Source organism: Mobula hypostoma, chromosome 7 (genome assembly GCF_963921235.1).
Source record: "Mobula hypostoma chromosome 7, sMobHyp1.1, whole genome shotgun sequence".
In the NCBI taxonomy this organism is placed as follows: Eukaryota; Metazoa; Chordata; class Chondrichthyes; order Myliobatiformes; family Myliobatidae; genus Mobula; species Mobula hypostoma.
In genome coordinates this window covers 135,302,049-135,320,250 of record NC_086103.1, presented here as the reverse complement: position 1 = coordinate 135,320,250, position 18,202 = coordinate 135,302,049, and the positions used below count along the sequence as shown (strand labels likewise).

The 18,202-nt window shown below is 42.2% G+C and overlaps 1 protein-coding gene and 1 long non-coding RNA gene across 4 annotated transcripts in view; one reads left to right on the top strand and one right to left on the bottom strand.

Annotated features, from left to right (window-relative positions):
* The window catches only part of LOC134349557 (E3 ubiquitin-protein ligase SH3RF3-like), a 350,296-nt gene that overhangs the window by 40,859 nt on the left and 291,235 nt on the right, over window positions 1-18,202 (bottom strand). For both annotated transcript variants that reach the window (XM_063054067.1, XM_063054068.1), the window contains one exon: window positions 7,067-7,173. In XM_063054067.1, coding sequence (XP_062910137.1) covers window positions 7,067-7,173 — 107 coding nt within the window. The remainder of the gene's footprint in view (window positions 1-7,066; window positions 7,174-18,202) is intronic.
* Window positions 1-18,202, top strand: part of LOC134349558 (uncharacterized) — a 61,791-nt gene that overhangs the window by 40,984 nt on the left and 2,605 nt on the right. The window contains exon 3 of one of the 2 annotated variants that reach the window (XR_010018708.1): window positions 6,836-6,931. The exons of the other annotated variant lie outside the window; for it this stretch is intronic. This is a non-coding gene — a long non-coding RNA (uncharacterized LOC134349558). Of the gene's footprint in view, window positions 1-6,835; window positions 6,932-18,202 lie in introns of those variants that run through there. 2 annotated transcript variants of the gene reach the window in all.

The following is an 18,202-nucleotide window of genomic DNA, read 5'->3' as shown; positions in this document are numbered from 1 at the left end:
AAAGGAGCAATAGAAGGGTTGATAAGAGAAAACTCCAGTGAACTAAATGCACTTCCCAAGGTCAAGATGCAGAAACTAGAAAAGGAAAAAGGAAGGAGAAGAAAGGTGTTCTGAGCTGTCAGAACCACTTCTTGCAGTTTCAGAGACAGCTCCTGCAGTGACCACGGAGGAGGTCTCCGAGCCTGAGATTGCTTTCATAGCCATGGGTCTCACCCACCGGGCAGACTGATCCCCCTTGTCAGGAAGGATGTTGTCCCACGGGAGTGGGAAAGCCTATCCAGAAATTAAATCTTTGGACCCGAATGGGACAACTTAAAAATTTACTATGCTGTGGATATCTGTATATAGTAGTTATAGTACATAGCATAATATGTATATAGGTGAGGTACAATCTTTATTGAGTTGATAGTTAAACAGGGAAGAGTGTTGCGTATTTAATATTTCAGTAATATTTGAGTAATCTTGTATGATTAAACATTCTTTGTTGTTTAATTAATTTTGGTCATATGTAAAAATATGTGAATTGCATACATCATCACATTACCACGTGACACGTACGCACTTCGTTTAAAGTAAATGTGAAGTTTGACTCACATTTCAGACTCCCATGTCTTCCTTTGAATTAGTTAAATGTTTTGAAGTTGCAAAACATAACAGCAGGCACCATGAAATCAGAATATTTTATGAAAGCCCTGTGGGGTGCTCAGTTCATAATGTTCCAGTGTGATTCACTACGAGCACTAAATTATGTTTTATTGGCGGATGCTCACAGAATTGTTTGATAGTTAGACAGAGCAGATGTGCTATGTGCTGATATTATAAGCCGTCGTGAAATAAGATTGCATTTTTTAACAAACATATTTATCCTTCACATAATCCCACAATGATTTCATTCAAAGCAAGAAGTATCAAATCTGTCCCTGAGGTGATTTCCTGTTCCAATTTTATATCTGGGTGATCCAGAATTTGTGTTAATTGTTCAAAGTGCCGGTTCTATTAGTGAAATATTGGAACAACTACTTCCCCAGGCATCAATTGGAAAGGATTGCTGGTCGGGCAATCCATCCAGCAACAAAATACTTTCATTGCTCCTATGTACCAGAGAATAAGATTGGATCATAGCGTCTGTTGTGTATTTAATATATCAGTAATATTGTAAATATATTGTTTGATTGAGCTTTCTTTGATGTTTAATTAATTCGCTATGATTACATGTACAAAGTACGTGAATGGCATATGTCATCATACATACAATCCCAATAAAAGTACAAATGAATCAAGACACGCTCTACAGGGCTCCTGTCTTTTTTTTTTGCAATTAGTTTTTTTATGTTTTAGAGTTACAAAATGTAATGTGGAGATGAGGTATTTTCAAATGAACCAGGGGTCAGTGCTGGGCCCACAACTGTTCACGATATATATTGATGATCTGGAAGAGGGGACTGAGTGTAGCGTATCTAAGTTTGCTGATGATAGTAAATTGAGTGGAAAAGTAAATTGTGCAGAAGATATGGAGAGTCTGCAGAGAGGTGTAGATAGGTTAAGTGAGTGGGCAAGGGTCTGGCATATGGAGTAGAATGTTGGTTAACACCAGGTCATCCACTTTGGAAGGAAAAATGAAAGGGAATTATTTTTAAAATGGTAAAAAAGATTGCAGCATGCTGCTGTGCAGAGGGACTTGGGAGTGCTTGTGAATGAATCACAAAAGGTTGGTTTGCAGGTGCAACAGGCTATCAAGAAGGCAAATAGAATATTGGCCTTCATTGCTAGAGTGATTGAATTTAAGAGCAGGGAGGTTAAGCTGCAACTGTATAGGATACTGGTGAGCCGCATCTGGAGTATTGCGTGCAGTTCTGGTCTCCTTACTTGAGACTTTGGAGGTGGTGCTGAGGAGGTTTGACAGGTTGATTCCAAAGATGAGGGGGTTAGACTATAAGAAGAGATTGAGTCGCCTGGGACTGGACTCACGGGAATTCAGAAGAATGAGAGGAGATCTTATAGAAACATATAAAATTATGAAAGGGATAGATAAGTTAGAGGTAGGAAAGTTGTTTCCACTGGTAGGTGAGTCTAGAAAGTGTGGTGAATCTGTGGAATTCTCTGCCCAATTAAGCACTGAAGGCTACCTCAGTAAATATATTTAAGACAAGGTTGGATAGATTTTTGCATAGGAGGGGAATTAAAGGTTATGGTGCAATACTGTATGCTACTTTACTAAATCACCCAATTTGTTGATGTAGAAATACTATGTTTACCTGTATTCAATGAATGCATAAGAATAAGTAACCCCTCTTTCTGTAACGTCCAACAGTATGGTAGATTTTCAACAGACCAAACCAAAGTGTAGACAAGACAAGGATAACAAGAGAAGCACAAATCTGGGGATGGGTATAAGAACATTTCAAAGGCACTGAATATGCCTTGGAGCTCAGTTCAGTCAATTATGAAAAAGTGGAAAAAATATGAATCCACAGCCACACTGCCTAGTTCAGGCCACCCCTCTAAACGTAGTCGCCGGAGAAGAGTGGCACTTGTAATGGCACTGCGACGCTAACAGTCACTCTGAGTGAGCTGCAGAAGTCAGTGGCTGTAAATTGGAGATGAAGTTCATGGCTCCCAAATCTCTAAGGCCTGGCACAAAAAAAGTAAGAGTGGCAAGGAGGAAGCCCTGGCTAAAAAACAAGCAGATCCTAGCTCATAAAGATTTTGCAAAGCCTCTCTTAGGAGATACCGTAAAGATGTGGAAAGAGGGTCCTGTGGCTGGATGAACTAAAGTGCAAGTTTTAGGCTTCAGCACAAAGCAGTACCTATAGCATAAATCTAATTCTGTACATGCGCCAGGTAACACCATCCCTACTGTAACGTATCCTGGATGTAGCATCATGCTATTGGGATGATAATCAGGTCAGCGTCGATTTAAAGATGAATGCTGCTAAATACAGAGAGGTCCTGGATAAAAACTTGCCAGTCTCTGCCAGAAAGCTTAAACTGGGGAGGAAGTTCATCTTTCAGCAGGACAACGACCCGAAGCACCCTGCCAAAGCAACCATGGAGTGGCTTCAAATGAAGAAGGTTGATGTCCTTGAGTGGCCCAGTCAGAGTCCTGACCTTAACCTGGTCAAGCATATCTGGCAAGATTTCAGGTTTGCTGTCCACTGCCGCTCCCCAACTAACTGGGCACAGCTTGAGCAATTTTGCAATGGGCAAATCTTGCTCCATCACATTGTGCAAAGCTAATAGAGACTTATCCAGAAAGGCTACCGGCTCTAATGACAGTGAGAGGTGGTTCAGCCAAGTAGTGAGCAAAGGCGGTTGAATACTTTTAAACTGCTGACACTTCAGGTTTTGAATCTTTAGCTTCTCATGCTTTACAATTTCCTTGTCTTTGGGGCTCTACTGTGAAAAAACAGAGCATGTGATTCACAAATAAAAAATCTCAGTTAAATTGATCAAATTCCCTGACTGTAACACTCATTTATGTGAACAAAGGGTTGAGGGCTGAATACTTTTACAAAGCTTCAGGAACAAAATGGCATCTTCCATCTGTCCAGGTCTTGGGCCCCAACAACAACTTCATCAGTTTCAGCCTTTCCATTTTGTATCAATACCTGCCAATTCTTGAGGTGGTCGGCAGGTTAGATGACACTTGTGCGAGAGGGGAGGTGATGGCAAGACTGCCATATTGGATGGATGATTTCTTATGATAGGGATAGATTGTCTGTATGTGTTGCACCTACTTTCTTTCTTCAAATGCTACTTTATATTCTGATGTTTTCCAGAATCTTATGATTTTGTTTGATTCCCATTGGTTACAGTTCTTTGCTTTTCAATCCCTGAGCAGTTCTGACAAAGCCGGTTTTCTCTATTCAAAGATGCTTCTTGACCTATTGGGTTTTCCTAGCATTCTCCCTTATTTCAGATTTCCAGTAAATTAAAAAAAAATTATTTACAGCACCACCAGATTATTTTCTCTCACCTCTACGCTCCATCTATTTATAAGTCTTCCAGGTTGCCATGACCAAGTCTTTAGTATCCACCCTTAGACAACCCCAATCAGTTTATCTGTCTTCTTCACACTAACACAGACATCCTCTATATTATTTCAAATCTTCCCCCTTTCCTCCAAGTTCAAATACGCATGTTCTTCTAAATTTTCACAATTCTGAAGCATCTTCAACTCAAAATATTAATATGTTTATCTCTCCAGAGATGCTGCCTGACTTACTGAGTTTTTCCAGCACTCTATTTTTATTTCAATCTAATGATTCACTTTTAATTTATTCTCAGTTAGTAAGAAATAAAATTAGCTTGAGTTCCAAAAGTATTTTATTATCTTTAATGTTGCACAGTATATTGGGGATAAAATAGTTCAGCCACTTCTGCTTCATGTTCTTTTCTTTCTGGCGTGTGCCTGCATGCGTGCGAGTTTGTGCGTCTGTGTGTGCGTCTGCATGCCCATGCATGCGTCCGTGATGATGTCTTTTTCATAGCTTATACAAGGCGCAGAGCAAGAGAGAGAGACTGTGTGGCGAGCCACTCCTCACACAGACGTCTTTGCAGTATTTTCCCTTTATTTTACGAGGTTGAGTTGTGATCTCAACGCTCAACCCAGCACGGATGGAAAGCGCACTCGGGAGTGGACCCGACTAGTTTCGAACCCAGGAATCTCCGCTCCCGGGTCCGGCACTGATGTCATTGCGCCACCAGCCGGCCCTTCTGCTTCATGTTGATGGAGACAGACGTGAGAAGCACGGAGGAACATCTGGAGTAACTTCTGAAATGCCCGGTTCGCTGCCGCTGCTACTGTGCGATCGAGACTCTCCGGAGGGGAAGGCCCCAAATCCTCGGCTTTGCCTGTTACTGGCAGCTGGGGCTGGGGTCGAAGCGCCCGGCAGAGATGGCGCTTGGTGCTCGGTGTCGGAGGGCCGGTCGGAGGCTCGAAGTATTAGGACAAACTCAGAGTCGGACTGTGGTCGGGTGCTTCCAGGATGCTGCATCGGCTAGTTTGTGGCACTGGAAGCTCATGGCAGGGAGAGTTTTTTTCCTTCTACCATCTGTGTGAGATAATGGGACTTTCGAGAGACTTTGAGACTTTTTTTTACCATGCCCATGGTCTGTTCTTCATCAAATTACGGTATTGCTTTGCGCTGTTGTAACTATATGTTATAATTATGTGGTTTTTGTCAGTTTTTCAGTCTTGGCCTGTCTTGCGTTTCTGTGATATCACACTGGAGGAACATTGTATCATTTCTTAATGCAAAGGCATTACTAAATGACAATAAAAGAGGACTGTGTGTCCTCATAATCTAATCTAATGTTCTGATGGTAGTGTATTGGAAAAAAATCCATTATCAGTCTGGGCCCATCGAATGTTTAACCAGGAGAGTGAAAGATGCTAACTTTGCCGAATATGGACTTCTCATACGGGTCACTAAGTCCTAAGTATTCATTCCTTCTCCAGCAAAGAAACTTATTCTTTGGCATGCGTCCAGCAGCCAACAAGAAAAGTGATGACACAAGGGAGGGTGAACATCAATGGGCATAGTGACACAGCGGGTGGAACTGCTGCTTTAAAACTCCAGCAACGCAGGTTCAATCTTGATCACCGGTGCGTGGAGCTTGCATGTTCTCCCTGTGACTGAGTGGCTTTACTCCGGCTGCTGCCACTTCCTCCCACATCCCAAAAATGAGCGCAGGTTGGTTTGTCAACTTGCCACTATCAATTGTCTGTCATGTCATAATCTTGGAGGCAATGATGGGAATCTGGGGAGAATAAAATTGATGAAGGTAAAAATAAAATAGGTGCCTGATGGCTGGACTGGACTCAATAGGCCGAGGGGCTCATTTCAATCCTCTCTGACTGTGTCTTAAATTATTAAAAATAAATCATAGCTTTGACGGGAGGCAAGTCCCTCCCCACAGCTATCAAACTCACACTGCTGGGCTTTGGAGGTACAGGGTTAGCACAATAATTCTGTATTGCATCCACAGTCAACCTTCATAAAAGGTGTCATAATAGTTTATAGTGTCAAGTTCTGGGTGTTACATTTTATAAAGGCACAAAGTCAAGGATGCAAAATGCATTTAACAAAATGCTTCTCGAAAGGTGGGGCTCCTGTTGTGCAGATAGTCCAAAAAATCTGGTGTTGTTTCCATTCGAGCAGAGGAGACGGCAAGGAGATCTGACAGAATATTTAAAATCATGAAGGGATAGGTACAGAGAAACTATTCCCTTTGAGAGGGGTCAAAGATGAAAATAGTGGCAAAAGGACCAAAAGTGACAGAGAGAATGTTTGTACTGTAAATGTTTAGAGTCTGGATTTATTGTAGTAGTAGTAAGAACAACAGGTTCAATTACAGGATTCAATAAGGAAGCTAAATAAGTATCCGAAACAGAAGAGCTTACAAGGTTAAGGAAGCAGGGAGTGGAACAAGGTGGATACTGTACGTAGGAATGGTGGTACGACCCAAGGCTAAATACTATGCTGAATCATTCCGTGATTCCAAATATGAGCAGGCATGGGACAGTTCCAGGCAGGGGACTAAAACGGCAAGAATGGACCATTTGATCCAATCAATCCATGTTTGATTTTTTTTTTCCATGCCACTAAATAACTATAATATTTACCTGTCCTTTTTGTCTTGGTAGATTTACCAGCCAACAGTCAAATGGCTGACAAACATTCAATTGAAATAAAGGCAGTATCAAATAAAATGTGTCAGGTTAGCAACATAACCACATCAAATCTCATCGATGAAATTTAATTTTGAAAGCAGAATCATGCGCCTATTAAACATTATTTTCAGATCCTTTCTCCTGACTGTTACAATCTAGATAGCTGTTGCTTGGCATAACAGGAATGGGTAAATAAGGAGCACAATGGATGAACGTATCGGGTCCTCATTTAAAAGGTCTTTGTCAACAGAAGCGACTGTGTATTGTGCTCCTATCAAGACATCTCAATGGGCAGGTGGGTGATGCATGGATTAAAATGTGATCAATATTCCCCCTATTCTTGCAACTGCTACAATATTCAAATGACATTAATGAGAAAACATCACTTACACATTGAGCGGTAACTGGGTCTTTGGTGCTGTTCCTTGCTCCCCTGCGGCAGCACCCGGTCTTGGTCCCACGGCACCACCAACTGCATTAGCAGTAAGAGACGAAGCCTAAAAATACATCAGGCACGTGGATTTAATACAACAATCACAGGCATTACTTCTAAATGTTTATTGTTTTGAGCTTCTTGAAGTTGATGTTTAGTTAGTTGACAATTAAAAAGACCAAAGTATCCAGTTAAGGGAGCAGTGCCAAACCAGTTTAGAGTCACTTTTATTCTTTCCATAATCAACAACATCACAGAAGCAGACAGAGTACTGTGCTGTTAACGCTTTTCCAATATTGTTTTCCAGTCAATGATACCTCCATTTATTGTACACACCCAGAGGCTCAGCCACTGAAACTCTGCAAAATGCACATTTCCATTCAAGGTGAAGTTTGATATGTCTAATATTTGTTGAAATGATGACTAACTCTGTGATATGATTTGAACCTCTCCAAAAATATTACAAAATACAAACAAATTTAACTGTTTGGCTGAGAAATCCTTAGTAAAGAACAAAATTTTACATTGTATTTCGAGAGGATTAGAATATGAAAGTAAGGATATAATGCTGAGGCTTTATAAGTCATTGGCCAGACTGTATTTTAAGTATTGTGAGCAGCTCTGGGCCCCTCATCGAAGAGTATGTGCTGGCAATGGGGAGGGTCCAGAGGAGATTCATGAGAAAGGTCTGGGAATAAAAGGGTTAATTTATGAGGAGTGTTTCATGGCTCTGGGCCTGAACTTTCTGGTGTTCAGAAATATTGTGTGTGTGTGTGTGTGTGTGTGTGTGTGGGTGGTGGTGGTGGGGGGGGTGAATCTTACTGAAACCTACCAAATATTGAAAGGCTGAGACAGAGTGGATATGGAGAGGATTTTTCCTTTTGTGGCAGAGTCTAGGACCAGCGGGCACAGCCTCAGAATACAAGGACGTCCCTTTGGTACAGAGATGAGGAGGAATTTCTTTAGCCAGAGGGTGACACATCTGTTTAATTCATTGTCCCAGACAGCAGTGAAGGCCAAGTCATCAGGTACTGTATATATAAAGCAAAGCTTGATAGGTTCTCGATAAGTAAGGGCATCAAAGGTTATATGAGAAGGAAAGAGAATGGGGTTGAGAGGGAGAATAAATCAGCCATGATCATAAGGGCAGAGCAGACTAATTCTGCTCCTATATCGTATGGTCTTATGATGTTATGAAACTGAGATGAAGCAGATTGCTCCCTGCAGTAAGAGGCCATAGACAGAAGACAGAAAGTGAATTCAAGAGAACTTTCTTTATACAGAGAGTAGTGACAAAGTGAGACTTCCTTAGTGAGCAGCTGGGGCAGAAATGATGTAAGCATGCAAGATTAGTGGATAGCTTGACAAAGAAAAAAGGAGCATATGACGTGAGCAGAGTCGGTTAACGTCACAATAACTCTTAGCTTGCATTGAGGGTACAAGTTGATAGATTCATTGGACCAAGGTGAATTGTCACATAAATGAATGATTCTCTGCATTAATGATAACAGCCTCTGATATTATTGCTCAGATCATTTTGGTTTTGGTGAGTGATCACACTGTTTACTGCCAGGCACTGGCTGCACCTCTGTCAGAATGATGAGCCATACTAATCATGGGGGAAGAACTCCAATCTGAGTGGAGAGCAGGTAACTGAGGATGTGTTGTGTTTCTCCAGTGCTTTTCTTCAGCAGTTGCCCTGGCTAACACCGGAAGAGTTCCCGTAACACTGACCACTTTCCTGCAGTTAACAGCCGTAGCTGGGTCTGTGCAGGTTGTTGTTTTATGCACAGATCTGGGCAAATGTACGTCTCAACCAAGTGTTTCTGTGCAGGTCATTGGATTCATCACCGCTACACGCAGTGCCTATGTTAAGCAAAAGACTGCGTACCAACTTTCACTCATAAAACTGACAGCACAGTTCAGCTGTATGACAATGTAAAGGGTCAGGCAGATGGACCCTGAAATTCCAGTGGATTACTTCATGGCAATATAAGGCGAATTTTCCACAGTATCTGTCTTGCCTTTGGCCATGCTGGTTGTTTCTGCAGGGATTCCGCACACAATCTTCCCACTGGGAGAGTGGCTCTCACCACTTTAGCTGGACTCAGACCCCCGGCACCAGTGAAACCCAGCCCAGGCTCTCAGCTGGCACTGAGCTTGGAAATTCTGAGCATCTTTACTTTCAAAAGCTTTCATTAACACTCTGGGCAGGCAAATTGTTTTGACAAATTTCTACAATAAAAGAGCTAAAACACATACACACTCATTTAGAACCAATAACATAATTAATACCAACTAATGAAATGTAAAATAACTTGCCTTTACCCAGGAGCTGAAATCTCCTATTTGTTGGTACAAGGGCAGCCTCCCTTGCGCCAGGACTGACCCGGTGCAGGTTGAGGGCAGAAATGCCTGTTGAGAGCTGGAAGTGTGTGAAGAATTACAATGTTCGTTGGGGCTCCATCAGGAAGGGTGGGAGATGCCGTGGGCCACACCAATGCTGAGAGCCCAGGCTTCTGGGGGGATTACACTGGGTGTTAGCACTGGGTCAAAACATCTAATCTATCTTTTCTAAAAAAGAATAGATACTTTAAGTGAAGAACTTAATTGGATTGAATTGTTCTTCACATTTTCATTTGTATCGACATTCAATATTTGAAGCAAGTGATTCAGATGTGAATTTTGGAATAATGTGCATCTTAATATGCTTTACTAATACAGTTGTCCATTCATTCCTTTTGAAACTTATAACCATGGAGAAATTTTGCTGCAGACACCCAATGCCAACACTATTTAATTTCTCCAGCAATTATTCTCTTTGATATCTAATAACATTGTAGCATTACTCCGGAACAAAAGAAAACTGAAAATATTATTGCCTAGAAATCTATCTCATACTGCCTTGCATGATTGACTTGTGCCAGGATCACATTTTCCATCATGATCCCAGTGCAGTAATACAGAGATATTTTCCCTTGGCATTGTTTCCTAATGCTCGCGGCAACGGGGTCTTGAATAAATATAATTGAATCCTGCTCAGCTAATCATACTTCACCACGCCCCTCTACAAAAAGCCACAGCTCTACTGCAAATGATATGACTTTGTTCAGAAGGAATTAGAAATGGTGTTTTTCTCAGAGTGACCTCAAGATCCTAATAGGTGAGGTCCACAAAAGAAAATAGGGCAAGATATGTCAAGTGAGAGCTTTAAACCCTTGAACTTCAAATTGGGTAATATATTGACTCAGTTGTTTACGTACCTTCACTCTCAGTTAGGCAGACACCAACACTCCCCACAAACCACTTCACCTCTCCCTCACTGTCCACGCCCTGACTCCCACAAAACACATGCACATGCAGAAACACACACGTTCTTTCTCCTTCCCCCTCTGGAGTCTCTCCTCTTCCGTTTCTTCCATGGTCCACTATCCTCTCCAATCAGATTCCATCTTCTTCAACTCTCCACCTCTTCTGCTGATCACCCCCCCCCACCCCCACAGCACCTTCGTATTCTGGCTTTGTCCCCCTTCCCCCCTTCCAGTCCTGATGAAGGCTCTCAGCCCAAAACATCAACCGTTCTTTTCACTCCATAGGTGCTGCCTGACTTGCTTGAGCTCCTCCAGCATTTTGTGTGTGTTTATCCTCCCCTGCTCCCTCCCCACCCCCCACCCCCTGGCTTTCTAGTTGCCAATTTTGTGGGTTGCTGCAGACGGTGAAGAAATGAGAAGTGCTCTGGTGAGCACTGCAGGGATCCTGAGAGAAGCAGACTGTAAAGTCAAATCTCATGGAGACCCAAGGCATTCTCCACCAGACCGGAGGCATGATTCATTCGTAGTTGTGCTCAGCTGCGCACTCTGGAGCATGGAATCAGGAGCCGGGGAGAAGAATAGCATGTTTACTTTGGATGTAAGTCTCAGCACAGTGCTGGCATCCAAATATAGTAGGCATGGCAGACGGCATAAGAGTGAATGGATCTTGCTGATAAATAGCATCAGTTATGAGAAAATTCTTCCTGCCAAGACTTGTGCGTTCAAGGATAGGAAGCCCGCATGATTCACTAAGAGCGCTAGCTTCAGAAGGGGTGCTGGGCATGGTCTTTCACCGTATGCATCACTCAAAGCCAGCACAACAGTGTGTGCACTCACCTGCCAAGCTTCTTGTTCTTAAGTGAAGACAAAGTAGATGATAGGTAGAGAACAACAATTATCTCCCAATCCCTGACAGTTGGCGCAGATCAGCCACCAGTAACTGGAATAATCTGGAAGCAACGAAGTCTGATAGATTGGAACCTGACCGGAATATCATTCTTGGCCAAAGTAAGAGGCAGGAATGGATTCATGACTCTGAGTAACTTTCCCTTATGTGCCCAAAACTGCACACAATACTCCAAGTGTGGTCTCACGAATGCCTTATAGAGCCTCAACATCACATCCCTGCTCTTATATTCTAACCTCTAGAAATGAATGCCAACACTGCACTCACCTTCTTCCCCACCGACTCAACCTGGAGGTTAACCTTTAGGGTATCTTGCACAAGGAATCCCAAGTCCCTTTGCATCTCTGCATTTTGAATTCTCTCTCCAGCTAAATAATAGTCTGCCTGTTTACTTCTTCCACCAAAGTGCATGACCATACACTTTCCAACACTGTATTTCATTTGCCACTTTTTTACCCACTCCCCTAAACTATCTAAGTCTCTCTGCAGGCTCTCTATTTCCTCAACACTACCTGCTCCTCCACCTATTTTTGTATCATCAGCAAATTTAACCACAAATCCATTAATCCCATCGTCCAAATCATTGACATACATTGTAAAAAGCAGTGGTCACAACACCGACCCCTGTGGAACTCCACTGGTAACTGGCAGCCAGCCAGAATAGGATCCTTTTATTCCCACTCACTGTTTTCTGCCGACCAGCCAATGCTCCACCCATGCTGATAACTTCCCTGTAATTCCATGGGCTCTTGTCTTGCTAAGCAGCCTCATGTGCGGCACCTTGTCGAAGGCCTTCTGAAAATCCAAGGACACCACATCTACTGCATCTCCTTTGTCTACTCTACTTGTAATTTCCTCAAATAATCAACAATTTTCATCTCCAAATAAATGCTGTGCACAATTTGAAACAGTTAATCACATTTTTCTAAAATACTGGCATTACTTCTAAAATAAACCCCAGTATATTTTTGGATTATGTTTTGCAAGTTTGTATGCTAGTGCTTTTGAGTCAGAATTTAAATGAGATTCAAGGGATTTTTATTAAATCCCGACTAAGTTTTGTCATTCTGAAGTGGAATTTCAAAGTCAATAAAAATTCTGTTGCTAGCATTCTGTTTATTGAGTAATCCTTTTCCCAAAACTCACCCAGTACGAAATATCTACATGTTGCAGTAATCCAGAGAATTTTGTGTGCGAAAAATTATTCACATCTTCCAGTAGTTGAGAATTTGTAAAGCAGAAACAACAGCAGAGGAACAATTGCACAATTTTTTTTGTTCAATATCTTTCAACAACACTCAAAAAGCCATTGTCATCATTTGAGTAAATTTGTGAATTAAATTTATTTCGTTACTTCTTGACTGTATGTTGGCATGCTGATTAAATCCCATAGTAGATTAACTTTCTGTTGAAACATTACATTCCACCATACAAATTGAGCTCAATACTGTATATATGTCTCTGTGAGTACTTGCTGCACTTGAAATTCAGGAACACCAGTCCGATAGTGATCCCCAGTGTATGTGGCTGGACATCAAGGGCATTACTGACTACACAAGGATAAACTGCCTTGACTATACCAGTGATGCCTCCCTCCCTGAGGCTCTGAACAACTTTTATGCATACTACACAACACTGAGCATAATAGCTTCCCCCCTTAAAGGTGAGCAGCCAATGTCTTTAACAGCAGCAGGTGTGAGAAGGACCCTGCAGAGAGTTAACCCCTTAAGGTGACCGGGCCAGACAACATCCCAGTCAAAGAACTTAGGGAGTGTGCACACCAGCTCACTGATGTCTTCAACACTTCACTCACCCAGGCTGCTATGATACAAATTGGCCACCATCATCCCATGATTGTCAAAGAGCTCATAAAAAAAAGAACTCTACACCTTCAGAACTAAACAACTACTGCCCAGTGGTACTGATGCCAATGATCATGACAGACAAGAAAAAATCTGCAGATGCTGGAAATCCGAGCAATACACACAAAATGCTGGAGGAACTCAGCAGGCCAGGCAGCATCTATAGAAAGAAATAAACAGTTGATGTTTTGGGCCGAGACTCTTCCCCACCTTCTTACTCGGACTTCTCATCTTTTTTTCCAGTCCTGATGAGAGGTCTCAGCCCAAAACATCAACTGTTTATTCCATTCCATAGATGCTGCCTCACCTGCTGAATTCCTCCAGCATTTTGTGTGGGATGCCAATCACCATGAAGTGCTTTGAATGGCTGATAATAGCACACATCAAAAACTCCATTCCTGCCACTTTGAACATTCACCAATAAGCTAACTGACAGAACTGCTCTACGACAGATGCCATAGCCCTAACACACCTAGAAAACAAGAAAACAAGAGCACTTATATCAGAATGCTGTTTCTGAATTTCAGTTCAGCATCCAACACTATTGTCCCAAAGACATTGGTGAACAAATTCCTACTCCTCGGACTAAACACACCACTGTGCAGCTGGGTGTTGGACTTCCTAACTAACAGAGCTCAGATAGTCAGGATGCACAACGGCCTCTCCCTGCCCCTCATCCTCATCATGGGTACCACCCAGGGCTGTGTGTTGAGCCCACTGCTCACACAGGACTGCACGGCCAAACATCCGGGTAATCACATTGTCAAGTTCGCTGATGACACAACTGTGGTGGGGCTCATCACTAACAATGATGAGATGGCCTTCAGAGAGGAGGTGGAAGACCTGAAGGCCTGGTGCCAGGTAAATAACCTCTTCCTCAGTGTTGACAAGAGGGGGGATATGGTTATTGACTTCAAGAGCACTCAGATCACTCACACCCCTCTTTACTTCGGTGGGCAGCAATGGAAACTGCAAGCAGTTTCAAACCCCTGGGAGTGCACATCTCACACAACCTTGCAAGGGCCCAGAAGACATCCTACACAAATCAGGAAAGCTCCCCAACGCCATTACGTTCTGGAAAGGCTGAAGAGAGTTGGGTTATGCACATCTATTTTCACGTCCTTCTACAGCTGTGCAGTGGAGAGCATTCTAACAAGCTGCATCACTGCTTGTTAAGTCAACTGCACTACAGTAGCAGGAAGGCTCTAAAACTGCCCAATGCATCCCCGACACCAGTCTACCCACCATCAAGGACATATGTACAGAAAGGTTCTGGGGAAAATCCCAGAAATATAATGAAGGATTCTATTCACCCTGCTCATGGACTCTTTGTCCCACTCCCATCAGTGAGGAGGCTACATAACATCCAAGCCAGGACCACTAGATACTAAAACAGCTACTTTCCTCAAGCAATAAGGCCGTTCAACAACTCCACACACTAACCCACCCCTCCAACCCCTTACCACCATTACTTTACCATTTCCTGTCAGTCATCTTAAGTGCAGACACTCCTGTGCCTAGCATCACTTTATGGACATACAATCAATCTATGCATATAAGGTATCTTATGTCTTTATACTTATTGTGTTTTTTCTGATTGTGTTCTTTAACATCCTCCTTTACACTTGTGTACTGGAAATGACATTAAATAATCTTGAATCTAGAAATGTAGACATTGCTTCAATAGGAAACTTAAATATTCCGACATTTCTCTGTAGGGCCCCTTGTTGTCTATCTCTATACATCAGTAGACCCAAAACTCTCCTGTTCATTTCCTATCCCACACTGTCTTGCCCACCAATTATGCCAGCCTACCAGTGGGAGCTGGCTCCTCATCCCATATTTGATAGATTTCAATTTTCATTCCCGAGTTGAAATTCTTTCATGAACTTACTCCTCCTCGCCTGTGGAAATTCCAAGGGCTCTACAATTTTTTAAATCAATTCTCACGTCCACTCTTCCCCTCTTTTTCCCTCTTTCTGCCCCACACTGCTGTCATTTTAGTCACACAAGACCTACAATGTGAAACATCTCAGCCTTTCCAAATCCCCATCCTCCTTTGAGGCATATCTCTTTAATCAACACCCACAAAATGCTGGAGGAACTTAGCAGGTCAGGCAGCATCTGTAGAAATGAACGAACAGTCAACATTTCGGGCCGAGACCATTCATCAGGAATGCTACCTAACTTGCTGAGATTCCCCAGCATATTTTGTGTGTTGTTCTAGATTTCCAGCATCTGCAGAACCTCTTGCATTTACCTCTTTAATCAAATATTCCTTCAAATCCATTTGACTTAAAGGAACTAGATGACTGCAACTGGTCGCTATTATGTGGCAAATAGAAAAAAACCGTTTAAAATAATCAGTTTGGATTAAAAAATTTCAAAGTGTTAACTTAAATTCAATTGTTGACATTTGTCAAATTGTCCTTTCCTAAAAACAAATTGGCCACATTCTGCAAATCTTGATTAATTTCATTGCCTCAAACAAAATGTCATTTTGCATGACAAATCGGGTTTAGCCAGGGCTCGGTGTTTTATAACAGTTTCACGTATTGGGTGTTGTAACTTTACCCAGACAGACATAGGCAGCTTTCGAATACTTCTTGTCAAGTGTATGGCAGAACTTAGCAGAACTTAACAAGAAAAGTCTGGGCTATATATAAATACAAGTGTTTTGAGAAAGGTATATAGTAACTCAAACTAACATGTAAAGGCTGTCAGTTGACAGCAATTGTTTTTCAACAGTGATAAACAACTGCAGAAAGCTTATTTGAGCCTGAAATATGATGAATCTTACAAAGTAATTTTCAGCAGCAAATTGGAAATCCATACTACTGAACATGCAATCCATGTTTGGTCCCCATATGCTTGGTCCCCTCTAGGAGGCTATAAGATCAAGTATTGGTATATGGAATTAGTATATTTGGTCTGGTTTTATAACTGGTCTTCTAAGCAACTAGAAATTGGATATAAGTTCAAAATTTATAAACACGTGAGATTCTACAGATGCTGGAAACCCAGAGCAACACATGTAAAATGCGGGAGGAACTCAGCAGGTCAGGCAGCTTCTATGGGAATGAATAAACAGTTGAATGTTTTGGGCCAAGTCCCTTCTTCAGGACTGGAAAGCACAGGAAAAGAAGCCAGGATAAGAAGGTGGGTGGGGGGGGGGTGGGGAGGAGGGGAACGAATACAAACTAGAAGGTGATAAGTGCATTAGGCTGATTTGCAACAGAAAATATCTGCAGGAATTTTCTGCTGGATGGGTCTCAAAAGGAATTGGGGGCAAATGTTTAAAAATATATCCATGATATTTCGATGTGTGAATTATGCATTTAAAAAGGCACAAAGAGATCTGATTTCTAGCCTTCCCATAATGTCCCCTGCCACCTACTGTGGATACTTGGTTTCTTCAATCTCAACATTAGTATAACTTGTATGTAGTTGAGCCCCCAAAACTGATCACTTTGATAAGGGCTGGAGAAGAAGGAATCTGGTAGGAGAGGAGTGTAGACCATGGGAGAAAGTGAAGGAGAAGGGGCAACTGGGGAGGAGATAGGCAGTTGAGGAGAACAGGAGAGGTGAGAGGGGAGCTAGAGTGGGGGATGAAAGAAAAGGGAAGGGAGAGGGTGGAAAATTACCAGAAATTAGAGAAATTGATGTTCATGCCATCAGGTTGGAGGCTACCCGGACATAATATGAGGTGTCTCTCCCATTTCTCCCATGGTCCATTCTCCTCTCCTATCAGATTCCTTCTTCTCCAGCCCTTATCAAAGTGATCAGTTACAGGGGGGCTCAGCTACATACAAATTATACTAATGCAGAGACCGAAGAAACCAAGTTCCGCAGTAGGTGGCAGGGAACATTATGAGAAGGCTAGACATTGAATCTCTTTGTGCCTTTTTAAACACATAATTCACACATAGGAATGTCATGGATATATATTTTAAACATCCCCCAATTCCTTTTGAAGCTCACCCATCAGGAAATTCATGCAGATATGTTCTGTTGCAAATCAGCCTAATGCACCCATCACCTTCTAGTTTGTATCCCTTCCTTTCCCCCTCCCACCTTCTTATCCTGGCTTCTTTTCCCTTGCCTTCCAGTCCTGAAGAAGGGACTCGGCCCAAAACATTCAACTGTTTATTCATTCCCATAGATTCTGCCTGACCCGCTGATTTCCTCCAGTATTTTGTGCGTGTTGCTATGAATTAAAAATTCTTTTCTTCATATTGTTAAGTAAGTTAGGTCAGTTAGCTTATAATCTACAGTTTTCATGAAATCATTGGAGCAGAATATCGTTATGTCACTTCAGAAAAATGAATTGGAAAAGAAAACTGCTTTAAAACAATGTACTCAGTACTAATTTTAAAAGGACCACATGGCAACATGTCTGCTCTGCCTCTGAATAAGAACATTGTCCTCAGCTCCACTTGCCCGAATGATCACCATTACCCTAGTCCAAAATATATGATCTAATTAAAATAAAGTTGATGATTCAATATTCTAGTTCTTTCAAGATAGAATATCCAAAAGGTTGACATTCCTCAAAGGAATTCCTCATCCTCCCATTTTGAATTAAGTCTCCCACTATCCTGAGACTAGGCCCTTAATACTATATTCCTCTATCGGAGGAAACATCCCTTCAGCACCTGCCCCGTCAGTCCCCCTAATATCCTCTACCCAGGGTCTTCACTTTGCACTCAGGATGTGTAACCAGGGAAGAGAACATGGATGAAATCAGCCTAACTGGGTAAGCATCGCACATTGCACAGAGAGTGGTGTTACGGACCCAGTGGTGTTGGGTCGGCCTGGCCAAGTGTTGCAGCTGCTTAGCACTGCACCTGGCTGGCACAGGTATGGCAACTAGTTTACGTGTTGATGGAACATCAGGACCTATGGCATCTTTCGTTGGTTCCTTGAGCCATCCTTTCTCTGTGATGGAGAGAACTGCACTGCCAAGCAAGTTAAGAGGGAAGAGAACAACTTCCACTGTCTTCAGTGAGGTGA